At 40.8% G+C, this 17102-nt stretch overlaps 1 protein-coding gene across 1 annotated transcript in view; it reads right to left on the reverse strand.

The window, feature by feature from the left end:
- Lama4 (laminin subunit alpha 4) overlaps nucleotides 1-17102 on the reverse strand; it is a 148674-nt gene that overhangs the window by 100177 nt on the left and 31395 nt on the right. The window contains exons 5-7 of the mRNA XM_033763178.1: nucleotides 12876-12977; nucleotides 5786-5910; nucleotides 444-524 (exon numbers count right to left, since the gene is read on the reverse strand). Of these exons, the coding sequence (XP_033619069.1) occupies nucleotides 444-524; nucleotides 5786-5910; nucleotides 12876-12977 (308 nt within the window). The remainder of the gene's footprint in view (nucleotides 1-443; nucleotides 525-5785; nucleotides 5911-12875; nucleotides 12978-17102) is intronic.

Consider the following 17102-nt stretch of genomic DNA (forward strand, 5'->3'; position numbering starts at 1 on the left):
GTGTGTGTGTGTGTGTCTCCACTGATGGAGAAAGGATTGTTACCAAAACTAGAGAATCTTCTCAACAGACACAGACTCCGTTTCCACCTTGGCTGGTCTGTTTATTCTGAGATGTGGCCTTGCCTGAATTCCAGTGGAACATTTGGTTATAGCAGCATTGGGAAAGCTCCCCAAGGGGTCTTAACTGTGGTCCTTTACCCTGTCCTCCTAAGCATACACTTTAACACCATTATAGGAGAACAATGACAGAACTGACAAGTGTAAGAAAACAGAAAGCTTTTTTTGTTCTTGTCAAGTATTTTTTTTTTTTTTTTTTTTTGTACCAGGGATCAAGCTCAGGACCTTGCGCTTGAGAGGCAGGCGGCAGAACCACTGAGCTCACTTCCCGGCCCAGAAAGGTTTTTATTGATCATCACAGACAATGGAGAATTTCATTTACCTACCTTTCACAGTTAGGCCCAGCATAGTTTTCTTTACAAATACATCGAACAGCTCCATTTTTTCTATAGCAGGATTCTGCAAAACTAGAATTTTAAGTGAATGTTTGAAGTTCATTCCATATAACATTGAGAAGACTATCTTAATTTTTGATTTGATAATTTCTATCTTGGTCCTCCTCCAATTTTAGTGGCTGCAATTATTTATTTATTTTCCTTTTCAGGAAAAGTTAGACCAACCGGCCTAGACAGAAAACGCCACTCCACAAAGAGGACCATTTCCCAGGTACACCTTACTGATTTCAGAGAGGTGCTTTTTTTTTCTCAAAGGAGTGAGAATTTCTAGTATTTCAGATTTGATGTTCACTTATATATGACATTAACATTTCAAGTACAAGTCTAGGATACTACTTCCAAGCCAGAAATTAAATAAAATTTATCTGCAATTTTAGGTTTTGTAAAAGAATTCCTTCTTATCCTCACTATACTTTATATATATATATATAAAGTATATTATATATATATATAATATATATATAAAGTATATACATACACACACACATATATTTGAAAATTTCCCGTATTTTTTTTGCACTGGACCTTATCTATTTATTCTGCTTGTTTTGGGACAGTGACTTGATATGTAGCTCAGGCTGGTCTTGAACTTGTAATCCTCACACCCATCTCCCAAATACAGGAATTACAAGCATGCACCACCATATCTGGCTGGACCTCTTTAAAGATGAGAAACTATTTCTAATCTACATAATCTCCACTTAATCTTAATTCCTTTCGTGCATATCTTAAATGTTTGGAATGAGGGTGAAGTTGATTAAAGTCACAAACCAAGTCCTGAGCAAGAAACAGGACACACAATAAAAAAGATTTTAGCCAACAAAGCCTCTGGCATTCTTCTCCTCCTCTTTCTCCCCCTTTCCTCCTTCTCTTCCTCTGACAATAAAAATTAAGACATAGCACAAAAAAGTAATAAGAACACTGACTCAGAAGAATAAAAAGCTATCCTAACTATTGAAACAGGAGAGATGTATGTAAAATTTTTACACTAACACCCGAATTGTGCCTGGTGTAGGTGTGTGTATGTGTGTGTGTGTGTGTGTGTGTGTGTGTGAACAATTTTAATGGCTTTCAATTTTGGCTTAGGTACTGTGCAATCAATGAGGTGTGACCTGCTGCTCTCACGTTCCTGCATATATCAGCAATCCTCCACTAATGATCTCTGAAGGAAAGCAGATGGGTATTCTTGCTTCATTTGAAGACATTTTAAAATCAGAAAACAGGACATGTTCTCAGTGAAAGGTAATACCCACAATTTATTTTCTCTAAAAACTTTGGTAAAACATTCCAATGAAATTACATTTTCTTGGCCTTTACCCCTTTATTTTTTACTGTTTTTATTCCTTAAGCTGAATTAAAGAAACAGTAACTCCAGGAGAGGGACAAACCCTCCTGCACCTTTCTTTGAAGGTGTTGCACCCAGCAGCCTGCCCACAACTCCAGGATGAAACATCTGCCAGGCTGCTGTTTCATCTTCCAGGGGCACCTGGAGCTGTCTGCCTTGAGCTGCCATCCCACTGTTTCAAACAGAGCACATTTGCCTTAACCCAGTGATTGCTATAGCTACTGGTAGACATGGAGGATGTCCGGCCGACCCCAAAGTAAATAAATGAACTCTATGCAAATAGTCCTTGGGAACTACTTCAGGGCAGGTTTCCGTGGGGCACAGTCAGAGGCAGCAGCAGTCACTGAAGTTCATTTTGTTTTTATCAGCATTAACTGCTTATGTTTTTCCTAGGAAAACTTCTATGATTGTGTAGGAAAATGGAAACATGGTGCCTCTCTCAGCCCACTGCAACCACTGTGGCGCCCACTTCAAGTGGAAGGTAGAAAACCCTCAGGGAACTTGAAAAATAGACTCAATCCTTTGTTTGTCTAACTCCCTTAAACATTTTTTCCTTTGCTTTCTGGTCTGGCTATTGTTAACTGGAAATCCAAATCCCAGGTCTGTACGCTCAACCCATGAATTTTCAAGTACAACTCAGATTCCACACCAGGTGCCTTTCTGAAAAGTCCTGACAATTTTATTTTAATAGAAAGCAGCAATATGAATATTTTTTAAAATTTCAGAAGAGACAATGGGGCATCTGACTTTTGTTAAGATATCTGGTTAATATGTGAGATTAAAACTGCATAGAATCCACGCAAGTTTGTTCAGGTCTAGGATCACAGACTTCCCCTTCTGCCCTTTTGCAATCAGTTTCTTCCACAGTAGGGCTTTGGTGCCATGACAAAGAAACATTTCCACAATCTCAGAGGTCTCTTAGCCCCTGCTGGTTCCTCCCAATCCCACAGGATGTTCTTACTTATGGATGACATGTTTTTGTTTTCATTTCCTGCAGGTTTTTTAACCTCAAATCTGTATTGCACAGAGACTTGAGCCTTCCTATCGGCCACTCCACACCTAACTTCAGAGAGCATTCCTGAGGTCCCGCAGCTGCTGTGAGCCCCAGATCTAACCACATGGCATGGGCAAACTGGCAGCTCTGAAGGTCTATGAAAGCTGCCTCCTCTCTCAGGATAGTAACTCGTCACCTCCATCACTGGCAAACTACTGCTTCATTTATTGGAAAGAGCCAATGGTCCTCAGAAACATTTCTGGCTCAACAAAAATACTCCACAAACATTACTAAATTTTGACCTATGTCAAAGGAAGATAAGATTTTGTTTTATACACTGCTGTAATAGTGACTAGTCCATGACTAGCTTATAATAAGAACACAAAAGTTTACTCCACGACTCTATGTAGAGATGTCTCAGTCCGCAGGCAATAATGTTCTAGAAGTCTCGCATCTTGAGACATCATCATTAGGTACTTTAGATGAGAAATGCTTGTCATGTGAATGGGGCAAAAAGTGTGAAAGTGAGACGGTGAGACAATTGGAACTACCTGAGATTGTCTTCCCAATTCATGTTATTATCTAAAGAAATTGTACGCAGTGCAAACCTTAAAAAGTCTTTTCTGAGCCAATGATGCTATCCAATATCTTAATTTATATGGTGAATGAGCAAAAGTGGTTTATGGGAAACTAGAAGAAAATATATTTAACAGAATAACTACACTATGGCAAAAGAGGAGTGTGGTAAACATTTCAACAGATGAGGTTAGGATCAACGTCAGCGAGCAGAATATTAATAAAGAATTAAAGATTATACCCAACTGAAGCTAAGGGAGCTCATAAATCATGGCATTCTAGAGTGAAATAATAGAATATTGAATGCTTGTGCTTTTCAAATGTACTCTCAGTACCATCTATCTTGCATGCATTATTAATACCATCAGACTCGAAAGAATACAAAGCGAGGCCAGAGCTAGTTTAAGGCTTTCTGAAGAAAGATGGGGATCTAAAGGTATGACCTGGCTGATTCAAACACATCACAAGCTACTGGACAAAATATTAGTCAATATTGGTGTTCAGTTAAGGAAAACAATAAGGGAAAAACCTCGTTGGCATCTTCTTTCTCTTTTCTGATCAAGAAATGTGACTGTGTGTGTGTTCTGTGTGTGTGTGTGAGGTACTTGAGATTTTAGGTCATATTTTTATGTATTATTCAATCATTACAGCAGCAATCAATTAGTTAAATATTGCATCCCTATTGCATGCAAACAATTAGGGTAATACCTGTCATGCAGAAAATAAGGCACTAGAAAAAATACTATGTGATGTGTTCAATAAAGCCCACGTCTACCTTACACCTTTCCATTTGCAATGCACCAACCCAAATGCTCCACATAGATCCCTCTAGTCCAATTCCACAGCCTCACAGTGCAGACCCTAACACCTTAGCTCGACTTACCAATTAAAGAAAAAACTAAGACCCAGTGCAGGTAAAAGGAATCAAGGAAAGCAGTCCAAATTGTCCTAGTCTCCTTGACCTTAAATCTCATAGAAAGAGAAACACGGACACAAACTAACTTGGCTGAGATCATACAGACACACAAAAATATGAAATTAAGCTGGCTTTTCTTTCTCTTTGGTATAATATAAAATAAAGTAGAGGTTTTTGTCCTTGTCTCTGGTTCTTAGCACAGGCTTCTGTAACCTTCCAGTTTTCTGAGTGAAGATTGCCTTTTTGTTCATCAGGAGTCTCTTTCATTCACACTGTTTATCCTGATGAGGACCTCAGTGGACCCCCAGAGTGGGAACTGGGCTCCTTCACCCCTGCCTCGGACCTCCAGGGACAGGCTGGACAGTAAGTGTGATCACCAGAGGCCAGAGATGTAACCAATCATGCTTATGATAGGAGCCTGATGAGGAGCCCCACACATGAGCTTTGGGGAACTTCTGGGTCTGCATGCACGGCTATGCCAAGTGGTGGGGCATCTCCTTCTGCCTCCCTCTTTATTTTTCCTTATGCATTACTTCCTTTGTATGTATGTGAATTGTATCTTTTATAATTTGCTGATATTAGAAGTATAGCACTGTTCTGAGTTCTGTGAGTAATTCCAGTGAATTATTAAAGCTGAGGAGGGACTGAGGAAACCACAATTTGCAGTCTGCTGGACAGATGGCACTCACATGCCGCCAGGTGAAATGGCAACAGTCTTGTGGAAAGGAACCCTCAGTGCAGGTACTTTCAGTCAGCACTGAATCTACTGGCATCCAGTTGGTGTCAGAGAGGTGGAGAACTGATTGCTCAATGGAAAACCAAACTCCTCTGCACCATTTTCATTCTACATATTATCATTTTTAAGCCAATAAAGAAACTATTCATGATTTGATTCCTGGATTTATATCTATTACGTGCTTAAAAAGAATTTCATTCTTTCTGCTAAGATGTGTGTATATTCTCTTTAACTTCTCAGGTCAAAACACAGAAGTGAGAATTAGCTTTCTTTTAACTGTCTATGAGCTGATCAGCCTTAAGATGCACTGTTTATGATTGACTGTACTAGAAATGCATGCCTGACTGCCACCCGTAGAGTGATGCCTGCTCTGTGAGGAGAAGAGGCAATGGCACTCCAGATACTGTATTACCAAGAGCATGCTGGTATTACCAGTTGTGACCGCTTGAGGTCAAGGGATAGCTGAGGAAAAATGTGGCCAGCCTTGCCAGTGACACTTGGGAGACTTCACTGACCTTCGGATGCAGTCCTGGGTTTGGGGAACACAGTAGTGAGCAAGACTGCAAGGGCAAAGCAGTTCTGATTAGAAACCTTCCCTCTGTCTTTCTCAGCCGCATCTCAAATGAGACGCAGAACTCTGAATAGGGAAAGGAAAGGCATGCTGAGGTATAAGCATCAGAAGAGACCATCTTCTTTCAGGACTTACTTGGCCAGGTGGGGCAAGGGACAGGGGCATGGCTGGCAGAAATGAGGTGCTCCCCTGATGGAATCTCCAATGTAACCATCCAGGCATTTTTCACAGTGCTCCCCTGTCGTGTTCCACTGGCAGTTCTGAGACAAAAGACAGGGATTTGATAAGGAATCAGAAGAAAACAGTGTTGACATTTGTTTGTAGACAACAAATGTAGCAACTAAACAATGCTTCAAAAAAAGGGACATCAGGCCCAATAGAACAGATGGTGTTCAGCCAGCAAAGGAGCCCTGTTAAACCCAGTTGATGCTAGAAAGAGGTGGGCAATCAAAGACCTCACCCTTGTGCAATAGCCTGGGACTCTGTGTAGAGTTTGTGTGCAGAGGGGACTCTTTGCAGAGTACTCCTTTCACTTCTCAAATATAATCGGGAAGCTCAAACTCTGAGAGCATGAGTTTACTGCCTTGGAATGAATATGAAATGGAAAAATAGTACCTCCCTGGTCCATACCCATGACCATGGGAATAATAAGGATTTATGGAGATAAGCAAACAAAATGTGTCAGACTGTGGCACAAATGGAATAGAAGGCAAAGTGTATTCTGCTGATAGTTGGAATCCTTGATAATGACACATAGTAAGTACATCGATTTGTGTGATTTTTCCATTTGTGGTTAAGTATAATAAATGGGAAAAAGGGCACAACAGAGGCCGATGAACCTTCTGTCTGAAACACTTGTTTCCTCATTTAGGATCTTCGTTAGGCTTTAAAATGTCCACAAAATCCTGCCTGACTCTTCCCTCCGCAGTTCTCCCTCACCCTACTGTCTACATTGCACAGCTCTCCACGGCCATCTTCCTTGTTCTTCCCGATGCATCGTGTCTCTCGGTACTGAACTGCCATTGACATGAATGGACCAGGTCCTCAGGAGCTGGCTAGCCCAGGGATTTGTCTCTATAAGAGGCAGCAATACTAACCCAGAGACAGTTTTCTCTGTGAGTGGACTGGACTTCACAAGCCAACACCACGGACACTATGACCTTTTTATCTTTACAGTCACCGGAGTGTACAAAGGTTGAGTTGAACAGTGAAAAGTACACTGTTACAATTAGAATGCCATTGAGGAAGCACCCGTCTATTTGAGCAATTACCTTAGAAACATGTACGCAAAGAGGTTTAATAGAAGGACTTTTTCCAGTAGTGCTCTGGGGAATTCTTGTTTGTGAACTCTAAAGCCTATCACAAACATCACAAAATACACACAGAAAACCCGTTTTAATTAATAAACCAAGAATGCCTCTGAGTGTTCTTTTTTTCCTATTACCCATCTTTTATTTTGCTTTTAAATTTATATCTGAGTTTCACGTATAAAAGAAACCATGCAACATTTAAGCTCATGTGCTTGATTGATTTCACAAAATATAATGGTCTCCAGGTGCAACCATTTTTCTACAAATGACTCAAGTGTATCCTTCTTTATGGTAGAATAGTTTTCCATTGTGTATAAATACCACATCTTCTTTATCCATTCATCTGTTATGGGCATACGGGCTGCTTCCAAGATTTAGCTATTGTGAACTGTGCCGCTGTGAACATGGGTGTGCATGAATCACTGTGGCGTGCTGTCTTTAATTCTTTAGGGAAGACACCTGGAAAGAGAATACCTGGGTCAAGTGAAACTTCTAGTTTTAGTGTTTTGAGGTATCTCCATACTGATTTCCATAGAGCTTGTACTAGTTTATATCCCCACCATCAACATAAAAGACTTCCTTTCCCTGCAGCCCCGACAGCTGGCTGGCCATTTCTTGATGAAAGCATTTTTTTCTGGGGTAAGATAGAATCACAGTGTTGTTTTAATTTGCATTTCTCTAATACATTTTTCCATGTATTTATTAGCTTTTCTTCCTTCTTCTGGGAAGTGTCTATTCATTTCAGCTTCCAATTTTTTGATAGGGTCTTTTATTTTGGGAGGGGTCCAAGTTTTTTGAGTTCTTGTGTATTCTAGATATTAGTCCTCCACCCGAAGAATGCGTTTTGATGAAGACTTTCCTTCTCCCCTTCCCTGAGGGACTCACAGACTTGTGAAAGAAACAGCAGGAAACCAAGACTAATACTGTGAGTTCAAGGCTGTGCCTGAGGTATGTATAAAGCATACACCTGCTAACGATGAGAGATCTTGAAGAGCTTCTTGAGAGAGCTGAAGGCTTTAGTGGAGGTGGTGATTTTGAACTAGACCTTGAAGTAACCCTTGAAGAAATCTCACTTGGAGCACATGGGAATAACTTGGCCCAGCGTGTGAAAGTACAGAGTGGGTTTAGGTGACTGTGTGCTCAGTGTGATGGGGCAGAGACTCCTGGAGGGCTTTAGAAAGTGGGATTCCCTGATCAGGGCGTGCTTTTAAAGACTCCTTCACTGCTGTCAGGAGATTAGACACTGGGAAACTGGGGTAGCAGCCACAGAGGGTCTCTGCAGTCCTCAAATAAGGCAGTAGCAGGGTGGAGAAGGGAAGAGGCTGCCTTCTAGTTCAGACTGTAGCATTTGGAGTCTGACTGACACTGGGGATAAGGAAATGGAAACCAGTGAAGATCCAGGGCCTCCAAACATCAGGGACCCAGCAGGTGGTGCTGTCATTAACTGGGTGAGGAGTACAAGACGAGGAACAAGTTCTGCCTTGAGAGGAAGGATGAACAACATTTGGAGGAACTCAGATCTGCTTTCTTATGTTGCTGGACACAAACAACAGGGAATTTGACCAAACTACCCTTGCTTAGTGGTTTCTGACTGTTTTGGAATATTATAGAACCAAACTGATCACTATTTACAAAAATTAAGATTTTTCATTTAGCTTTCAATATGTTGCACTACCTGCCTTCTCCATGGTGTTTAGGGCAGACTAAAAGCCTATTTAAATATTACTATATTTTTTAATCAAAATATTACAGGCAGTTCTAGAAAATTTGGGCAGGTATACATTATTCAAAAGTGAAAACAATAAAATCACCAGCCAGATATAAATATACAACAGCTTCATGTGCTCTTTCTAGATTTCAATTATACTTTGTAACTCTTTTGATGTTTTAAAAATCTGAATATTTGATTCACATTAAGGAAAAGTATTTCTCTGAAATGTTGACACAAATCCTGAAATCTTTTTCAATTACTGTCCCCAAGCAGGTGAGCGTTTCTGCACGATTTCAGAGTCCCGATGGTCCTGCTAGCTTGAGCTTTGTGGCGGTGTGATACCCACATGTATTTTCAAGCCAGTGTGCTTCCCCCACAGTCCTTCAGTCACACAGTAGGGACTCTGGTTGGAGCCAACCAGGGTCTGGTGAAGGGGTACTGCTCTGAAGATGTCAGAGGGATGGATTAAAGCAAGAGATGAAGCAATCCTTAATCAAAAGGAAGCCGAGGAGCCTCTGCCAGTGATGAATTTCAAGTCACAATGTGCCCTTCTCCCGTTCTAGGTTCTCCCCAAATCACAGATCTTCGGTTCTCTACATGGTGGCTTTTACTGATCCCCTTCTTGGTTCCTGCCACATATCCTCTGCAGCTGAAATCACACACAGGTTGTCTGCGGCCACATAATTCTGCCAGCAGCCAGCCACCTGTCTGCTCCCACTTCCTTCAGGAGAGTCACATCCTCTAGAGTTGCCTGGCATTTGGGGTCCCACCCAGCCAACTCAGCTGAACCCATGCCAGACACCACAGTTCTGATACGATGTAACGTGGACCCTCAGAATGTGTACACCTCATTACAGAATTCTAAGCCGTTTCCCACTTACACCTTTCTGTATTCGAAAAAATGGTGTTGCATTACTGACTCTTTGCTCGTCTGATGTCCAAAATAGTACGATAGATAACTGGGTCTGCTCTGTATTTTGTTGCTGCATGACTTACATCATCAACTAGCAAGGATCAGTCTATAAATCAGGCAATCATTCTATCAATTCAAATGGACAATGAAACTGAGGAAAAATGAGAAGCAAGAGGAACAAGGCAAATGAAGGGCTAAGTGTGGTGGATCAACTAATGGTCAACTCAGAACACCCAGCTGAACTGGTCAGCATGGACCCGGGTATGCAGGAGCCACCTGAAGGTTGCTACCAATGGCATAGAAAGAAAACTGAAGGGGAAGATTTTGTGCTGCTGATTTTCTCGGAGAAGCTTGCTGTGGCTGGTTTTACTGATGCGGACTTGGCTGTTCTCACCATCTGAAGAGCTAGGGTCCTGGCTGTCACTGGGGATGGTTGCAGTGCTCCTCAGGGGAGCTCTGGTCTGCACCTAGAGCATTGCTTCTGGCTCCAGTGCAGATCCCTCAGCATTCCAGATCCTTCACTCATGCACGCAGGCTTCCTAGCTTGCAACACGGACCTTTGGGCCTTGCTGGAGCAGATCCTCAGTCAGACTTGCATAAGACACTGACGTGGGCTCCAGGTCTCTGGCTGGACACATGAAGGACACTGCTGTGGACTCTAGGGCTTCAGCTGGACCTGTGCCGGACATTGCTGTGGGATCCAGTATCTCAGCTGGATGATCTCTTGCACTCCTCTGCACTCAACTTTTAGGGTGAATATTATAAAATAATCCTAAAAATTACATGCCTTGTTTTAAATCTCTTCCCTTACAAACCCTGACTACAATACCAACCCTTCAAAATAAAAACTGAATAAGAAAAAATGAACCAAAAGAAGGCTTTCCCTTTTTTTTTTATTGTTTGTGACAGGTGGGAGACATAAATTGTTGGGGAATCTACAAGAACTGACTGAAGCTGGGCATGGTGGTGCACACCTGTATTTCTAGCACACTAGGAGGCTGAGACAAGAGAATTGCAAGTTTGAGCCTAGCCTGGGCTCAGTGATTTAACAAGACATTAGCTCAAAAAAGGGGGCTACAAATAACTCAGTGTGAAGGCCCTGGGTTCAATCCCTAGTACCATACAAAACAGAACAAAACAAAACAAAAACTTACTGAAATACTAGCAACCATAGTAAGCTGCACGGAAGTTTTTGGGTTGGAGTCTCTGCTTTTCTGGTAACCTGAGGGGTGGAGATGAGCAGGAATCAGGTCAGGACCTGACTCCATTGGGCTGGAGTAGGAACACCAAGGCAATGGGAAAAAGTAAGTCTTACTCCAGTGTGACTCCGCAGACCTCACCTAGTGACAATATCATTTACGTATTTGCAAACCTGTTCTCCTCCTTCACCTGCCTTTAAGTAAATGTAAAGTCTACCTTTTTCTTTTAAAATCAAGTTTATAACAATACAATATGTGCATCTCTGGGAGACAGAATTGTGGATGATTTTCACTTTGAATTTCAAATACCATGTATATCTAAGTTTTTCATACTGAGGTTGCATTACTGTGATCAGGGAAAAAGCTATTTCTCTCTGGCTGGGGTAATAGTAGAGAAACATCATTAAGATGACTATTTCTTTTTGTTTAAATTTCCTGTCTTGGATTGAAATAACTGCAAGAAGACTGCCAACTTCTCTGGGTGAGTATATAAGTGTTTAATAACCCAAGTCACCACCAGATACGTACTAGAACCTGCACACCCTACTGGGGAGGTATTCCACATTGATCATCCTTTTCAGAAGCTCACATCTAGGTCAAAGACAAAACCATTGGCTCCTTTTCTGGTGGCGCCATTTTTCTTGACAGGCAATGGCAGAAGGAACTTTTGTCCCCTTAATTTATTTCAGTTTTTGTCTTACTGGTTGTTTAGTGGCTTGGTGGTCCCTACTGTGTTACAGTCTAATAAACCTTATAATAAAGAACCCGTAATTTGTCAAATTACCAGAGATGTACATTATTAGTTCAAGTGTATGCACAGCTTTTTAAAAATGTCACTGAGATTAAAATAACAGGAAACCGGAGATGGAAGCATTAGAAAGGGGCAGACTTTGGCAGCTGCTTGTGCCTACACTGCTGAGGACATCCTGAATGTAAGGCTTATTTAAGAATGTGGGGGAGGGGAAACAAATGTCAGGACTAAACAAACTCTACCAAGAGACAGCAACATTTAGGGTTTTGCCACTTAATCCTCTGTCCCTAGATACATTACAACTTCTAGATTTAAAATAAATAAAGGGTTCTAATTTGCATCCTAAAGTGAAGTAAATCTAAAACAAAACCCATTTACATACCTCGGAAGCCACTTATAATTAATGTTACCTGTTCTTTTTTTTTTTTTTTTTTTTGGCACCGGAGATCGAACTCGGGTCCTTGCGCTTGCAAGGCAGGCCACTGAACCGCTGAGCTAAATCCCCGGCTATGTTACCTGTTTAACAGGGAGAATTATTCTAATTTTCAGTGTGTTTAAAGAAATACTCTTGCAGCTCAAGTGAAATTACTGTTGAAATTTTGCAAAGGATCTTTTTCTATGTTGAGAATTTCCTGCTACACATATGGCTAATGAAGGAAAACACGGTATTAGGGAATAAGTACGTAAAATCCCCCCATGACTTCTATGGAAGCTATTTCAGCAAATATGTCAGTCCCAACCTTTACCAGGCTGTCAGTGTCTTCACGGAAAATGAGAAAGATGTAGCAGATACTTGTTTACTAGAAGACTTCTCAGCTTCCAACGAGACACCATGCTTCCGTGAGGAAGAGTCAGTTGGGAAATCGATTTCAGTTGAGGGAAAAAGTCCCTCTGGGGCTAGAACACAGAATTAGAAAGACCATGAGGCCAAGGGTCTTTATCACTGGCTATTTTGTTCAAACTTGTCTTTTTTTTCTTTAGCTAATTTTGATGTATAGACCTGATTGTCTTACAGTCCATAATAAGCTATGCAACAACTGTTTTAGTCTCCTCATTTATGTGAGATGAAGCCAAACATATGGCAAACTATACTATTACAGGGGGATATGGAGGGACAGCTTCCTCCTCTGTGTGTTATTTTTGGTCCCATCACCATGGCCTACAGCAGGCAGTCAGCTGCCCCAGGGAGGAGACAGATGCCCCTCCAGCTCAGGCAGGATCCTGCAAATGCCTTGGTGGCCACTTAAAATCAGAAGGCGTTTACTTGATGTTTTACAGGAAACACTGAAGCGGGGAAAAAAAGCTTGATTAGCAATTTGCTCCTGCAGGTCCCCAACTTACCACACAGAATCCAGAGCCATCAGAGCATTCGTTGGAATTACCATTACAGTCACAGGGCAAGCATTCTCCTGAGAAGGCGAGAAAGAATCCGGCATCACATTTCTGCAAAGACACATAAAAGCATCTTAAATATTGAAGAGAATTATTTTGACCAGTAATTGCTTTGAGGAGTACAAGCAGATGATTATTAAACTAAATATATTTTTTACAAAGCCCACTAAATGAACCAACTGTATGATCATTTAGTAAAAATGAGGTACATATAACCTTTGCTGTGTAACTTCTTTCCCTCTTCTTTTACTTTGCAGAAGAAAGACACCTTTGACATTCCACATTGTAAGAAGGAATAAGAACAGGGTTTTAGGTTAATAGTGGTGGGGAATGGAGAGAGAGTTTGATTTTTAATGTCTCCTTCCAATCTAAAACAAAACCAAACCATGATTGAATATTGGTCAAGGTGGGAATAAAGATTTCTGGTTTCAGAAATTATTGGCAATGGCATAACAACTAAGAACTCTGTCCTGAATGAAGGCTCTTAAAAACTGCTCTGGGTCTAACATTTTAAAGGGAAAAGTAATGCTAAAGTTAATGAGTTCTTATATTTGCCAGGTCCCATGGGGGGCTGATCATATGTTTAATTTAATTTCCTAACTATGAGGAATATATTATTTTCTTTCATTCCAGTGATGAAATAATGAGACCCAGAGAAACAAAACGGCTTATGGGGCTGTTAAAGCCCATGTCAGGCACAGCTGACCACAATAAGCATGTTCTCTACTTCAACAGTGACTCCACTTTGGGAGCACAGCGAGCTGTCTCCGCGTCTATTCAGAGGGGCTTATGGGTTTGTAGTTAGTGTTTCATTATGTCTCAGGGGTGCAGGGCAGAAAAGGCACTGTAGGCCTGGAAGACCACTCCCTGGTCTTCAGACAGGCTTACGGCTGGCTATGGAATTCCAGACAGAAAAGAATCTGGTTCCCACAGACCTCCAGAGTCCCCCCATGACCTATTACAGTTTATATTGTCCTGGGTACCAGGAAATTTTTCATTATTTCTGGCTGAAGTCCTTCTGAGTGCTATGTGAATCCAGTTCCTCTCATTCTTTTTTTTTTTTTTCCATAAAGAAGAAAAAAACTAGATAACAGTCACAATATAAAAGTACTACCAGTTTGGAACCTAACACTAAAATCCAACATATGAACTTGAAGGACACTGAATAGAGAATTATGACATTTATTCATTAAGAGAGGCAAAGAAATGTCACCTTTTGAAGTGAGAGAAAAGGCTGAGAGGGGCCAATTTATAATTTATAGTGAAGAGTTTGTGGTTGGTGATAAGCCTCTTTCTCAGTTTTCCCAAACTGAGAAGGTACAAAAGAGAAGGAAAACCATTAAAACTGCAGCAGGAACATTTAATTAATTAATTTTTGGGGGTGGTACTGGGGATCGAACTCGGGTCCTTGCACTTGTGAGGCAGGCAGCAGCACCACTGGATTAAATCCCCGGCCCTGGAAACATTTAATTTAAATCACTTAATTTCACATGCATTTGGCTGTTGTCATGAAGTAAAACATACATGTTTTCATTGTGATCAATGCATAGTTTCTCCCTGGACAATCATAGACAGATGCAGGTAGACAGACAGATGCAGATAGAGATCTGGATATGCAGCTAAAGATATCTACACAGAGATTTGTACCTCAGAAAGACTCATCAGACAATAATTTACTTCTCTAGGAGTGGTGTACCTTAAACTTCTGTGTTTTATTTAAAAATATACATTGATCATGATCCACAAAATTGATTTGATGACCCATGAGTCCATGGCATTTTGCAATCTGTGGGGTATTAATTAAATAGAGTGGTGTTAATGTAAGTTACCATGTCAGCCTCACAAGCAGTGGTTGCTCAGCTCTCTGACCACATTCCATTCATGTGGGGAGCTTCTGCTTTAGTACTTTTGAGGACGAAGCCAAGAGCTCTCTGTTGTAATGAATAACTTTTGTATTTCAAAATAACTTTGATTACAGAAAAACTGTGAAGGATCTCCATTAAAAAATACCCTAAAGAGTCTTATCCTTGATAAGGTTTGGAAAGCATCTGTCACAGTGCCTGGCATCCATTGAGTGCACAGTGAACACTCAGTGGTCTGAATAGCTCGGGCCAGGACAGCACAGATCTGAGGCATGGTAAAAACCATTAGCATACACTGCTACCCCCACTGCTCTCTGCCAGGCCGGATCTGTCCAAAACAGTCCAGTAACCAGGGGCTAGACTGGACTGCACACAAGATGAAATCTTTATGTTGTGCCAACCCGAGGAGGAGACTGCACTCTGAGTCTATCATTATCCAATTCTCTACTCCCCTTGGGTGAGGGATGACTTGGCTCTAGTCTCATACTCTGAGAAGTGGGAAGAAAAAGGGAGGTATCCCTTCTGAGTAACCTTGGCTTCCTGCCTAGAGAGCAAGGGTGGGGAGTGAGATCCTAGCAAGTCCCTTTCCTGCTGGGCTATGTCTACCTGAGAGTTTCATGTTTTCCAATTCCTCTATCCAGAGAGGAGGCAGCATGCAGGCAAACAAGAGTTCTAATATTTCCACAGAGCCATGTACCAGGTACCTCAGACCTTGTGTTGCAGAAGATTCCTGGAATGCAGGCATTAAATGGTTGTAGAGAAGTTTAATTATTCTGAGGGAATATCAATTTAAATTTATGTCTTTATATGGAAATATTTTATCATTGTTCTTAGAGCCCTGATATGTTTACTAAATCTTCTCTTAAAATTCCATAGGAACTAGCAAATTGACCTTTTTAAATATTAAAAGGCAGGCATTTTCAAGAATGAAAATGGAGCTATAGTTCTCAGTTTTGCTCCTGGTTAATAATCACAAGCAGTAATAATTTTAGCACCTGTGCTGCTTAGAGACTTGTGGAAACTGGCTTTCCCATGAATTAAATCAGTGTCTGTTTTGTTTTGGAAGATTTTCTAGAAATTACTGAATAAAGATGGTCACGTGTGAACAAGAGAAAAAGCCTTAGAATTGATTTTCAGATGCCACAATGAGCTCTTTCCCACATGGGAAGCCTGTCCTATAAGAGAAAACTGTAATGATAGAGGGGTAGGCAGACATAGAGAACATATAAATTTTTACCTTCTTCAATGGTACTGTGATCTTTAAAAACATTAATAATAGCAAGGGTAGTAAAGATGGTGATGATGATAACTGTAATAATTGTTAATGTCATTCAATTTTTAAGAGGATCAGATTGATTCAAATCTTATTTTTCTCTACTATAACATTGTCTGGTAAATAATTTAAAAGAACATCTACTTAGCTTACCATGAATATCTACCATATTTAAATCATCCTGCCTCTCTTACTTTAACCCACAATGATCTATGAAGTAACCCCAACATCTTCACTTTACAGATAAGAACTTCGTAGCTTATAAGGACTTATTATTCAGACTGAGTAACACAGATAAGAAATGGTAGACATAGGATTCAGATCTTTTCTTTTTCCTCAAATTTGAGTGCTTAGAGTTCAAAGCTTTGCTTCTTGGGTTGCTTCCAATTATTTTTGCTATTATAAACATTACAAAGCAATATGAAATGGCTAAAAAATGTAAAATAGCACATTAACCCCCCCCAAATCTTTAAAAATAAGCATAATAATTAAAAAAAATTTTTTTTCTGGTACCAGGGATCAAACTCAGGACCTTGAGCTTTCCAGGCAGGCATGGTGTCACTAAGCTACAACCCCAGCCCTTAATGTGTTTTAATATACAAAACCATTGAATGAAAATATTTCCTTTTTCAAGCAGGTTATTTCAGTCACATTTTCAATGTCACCATCTACTGTCCACTAAATCACTTGCAGACCTTGTACCCCTGATTATTAAGCAGCTGCATCATTACAGCTTGCTTTGTGCTCCCCTGCAAGATGGGGTGCATCGATCCTGTGCGCTTCCACCTGTGAGGAGGAAGAGTGAAAATTTTCATCTGCTTACTTTGTTGTGGTAAGCGTGAGGCCCGGCTTGGAGTAAAGAATAAATTTAGGTGTACTTGTCTAATGTTACACTTGTAGAAATTAGAACTATAAATTTAGGAGGAAAGTGGCACGGGGCGGCACACGTGCCACTCTTGTTTAGAGGAACCAGGACAACACAGGCTGTCTGCACTGCAGAACACTACGTCCGTTAAGTCCGGCATACAATCATGATATTAA

The sequence above is a fragment of the Fukomys damarensis genome, unplaced genomic scaffold, assembly GCF_012274545.1.
Source record: "Fukomys damarensis isolate Sample0158 unplaced genomic scaffold, DMR_v1.0_HiC HiC_scaffold_14, whole genome shotgun sequence".
In the NCBI taxonomy this organism is placed as follows: domain Eukaryota; kingdom Metazoa; phylum Chordata; class Mammalia; order Rodentia; family Bathyergidae; genus Fukomys; species Fukomys damarensis.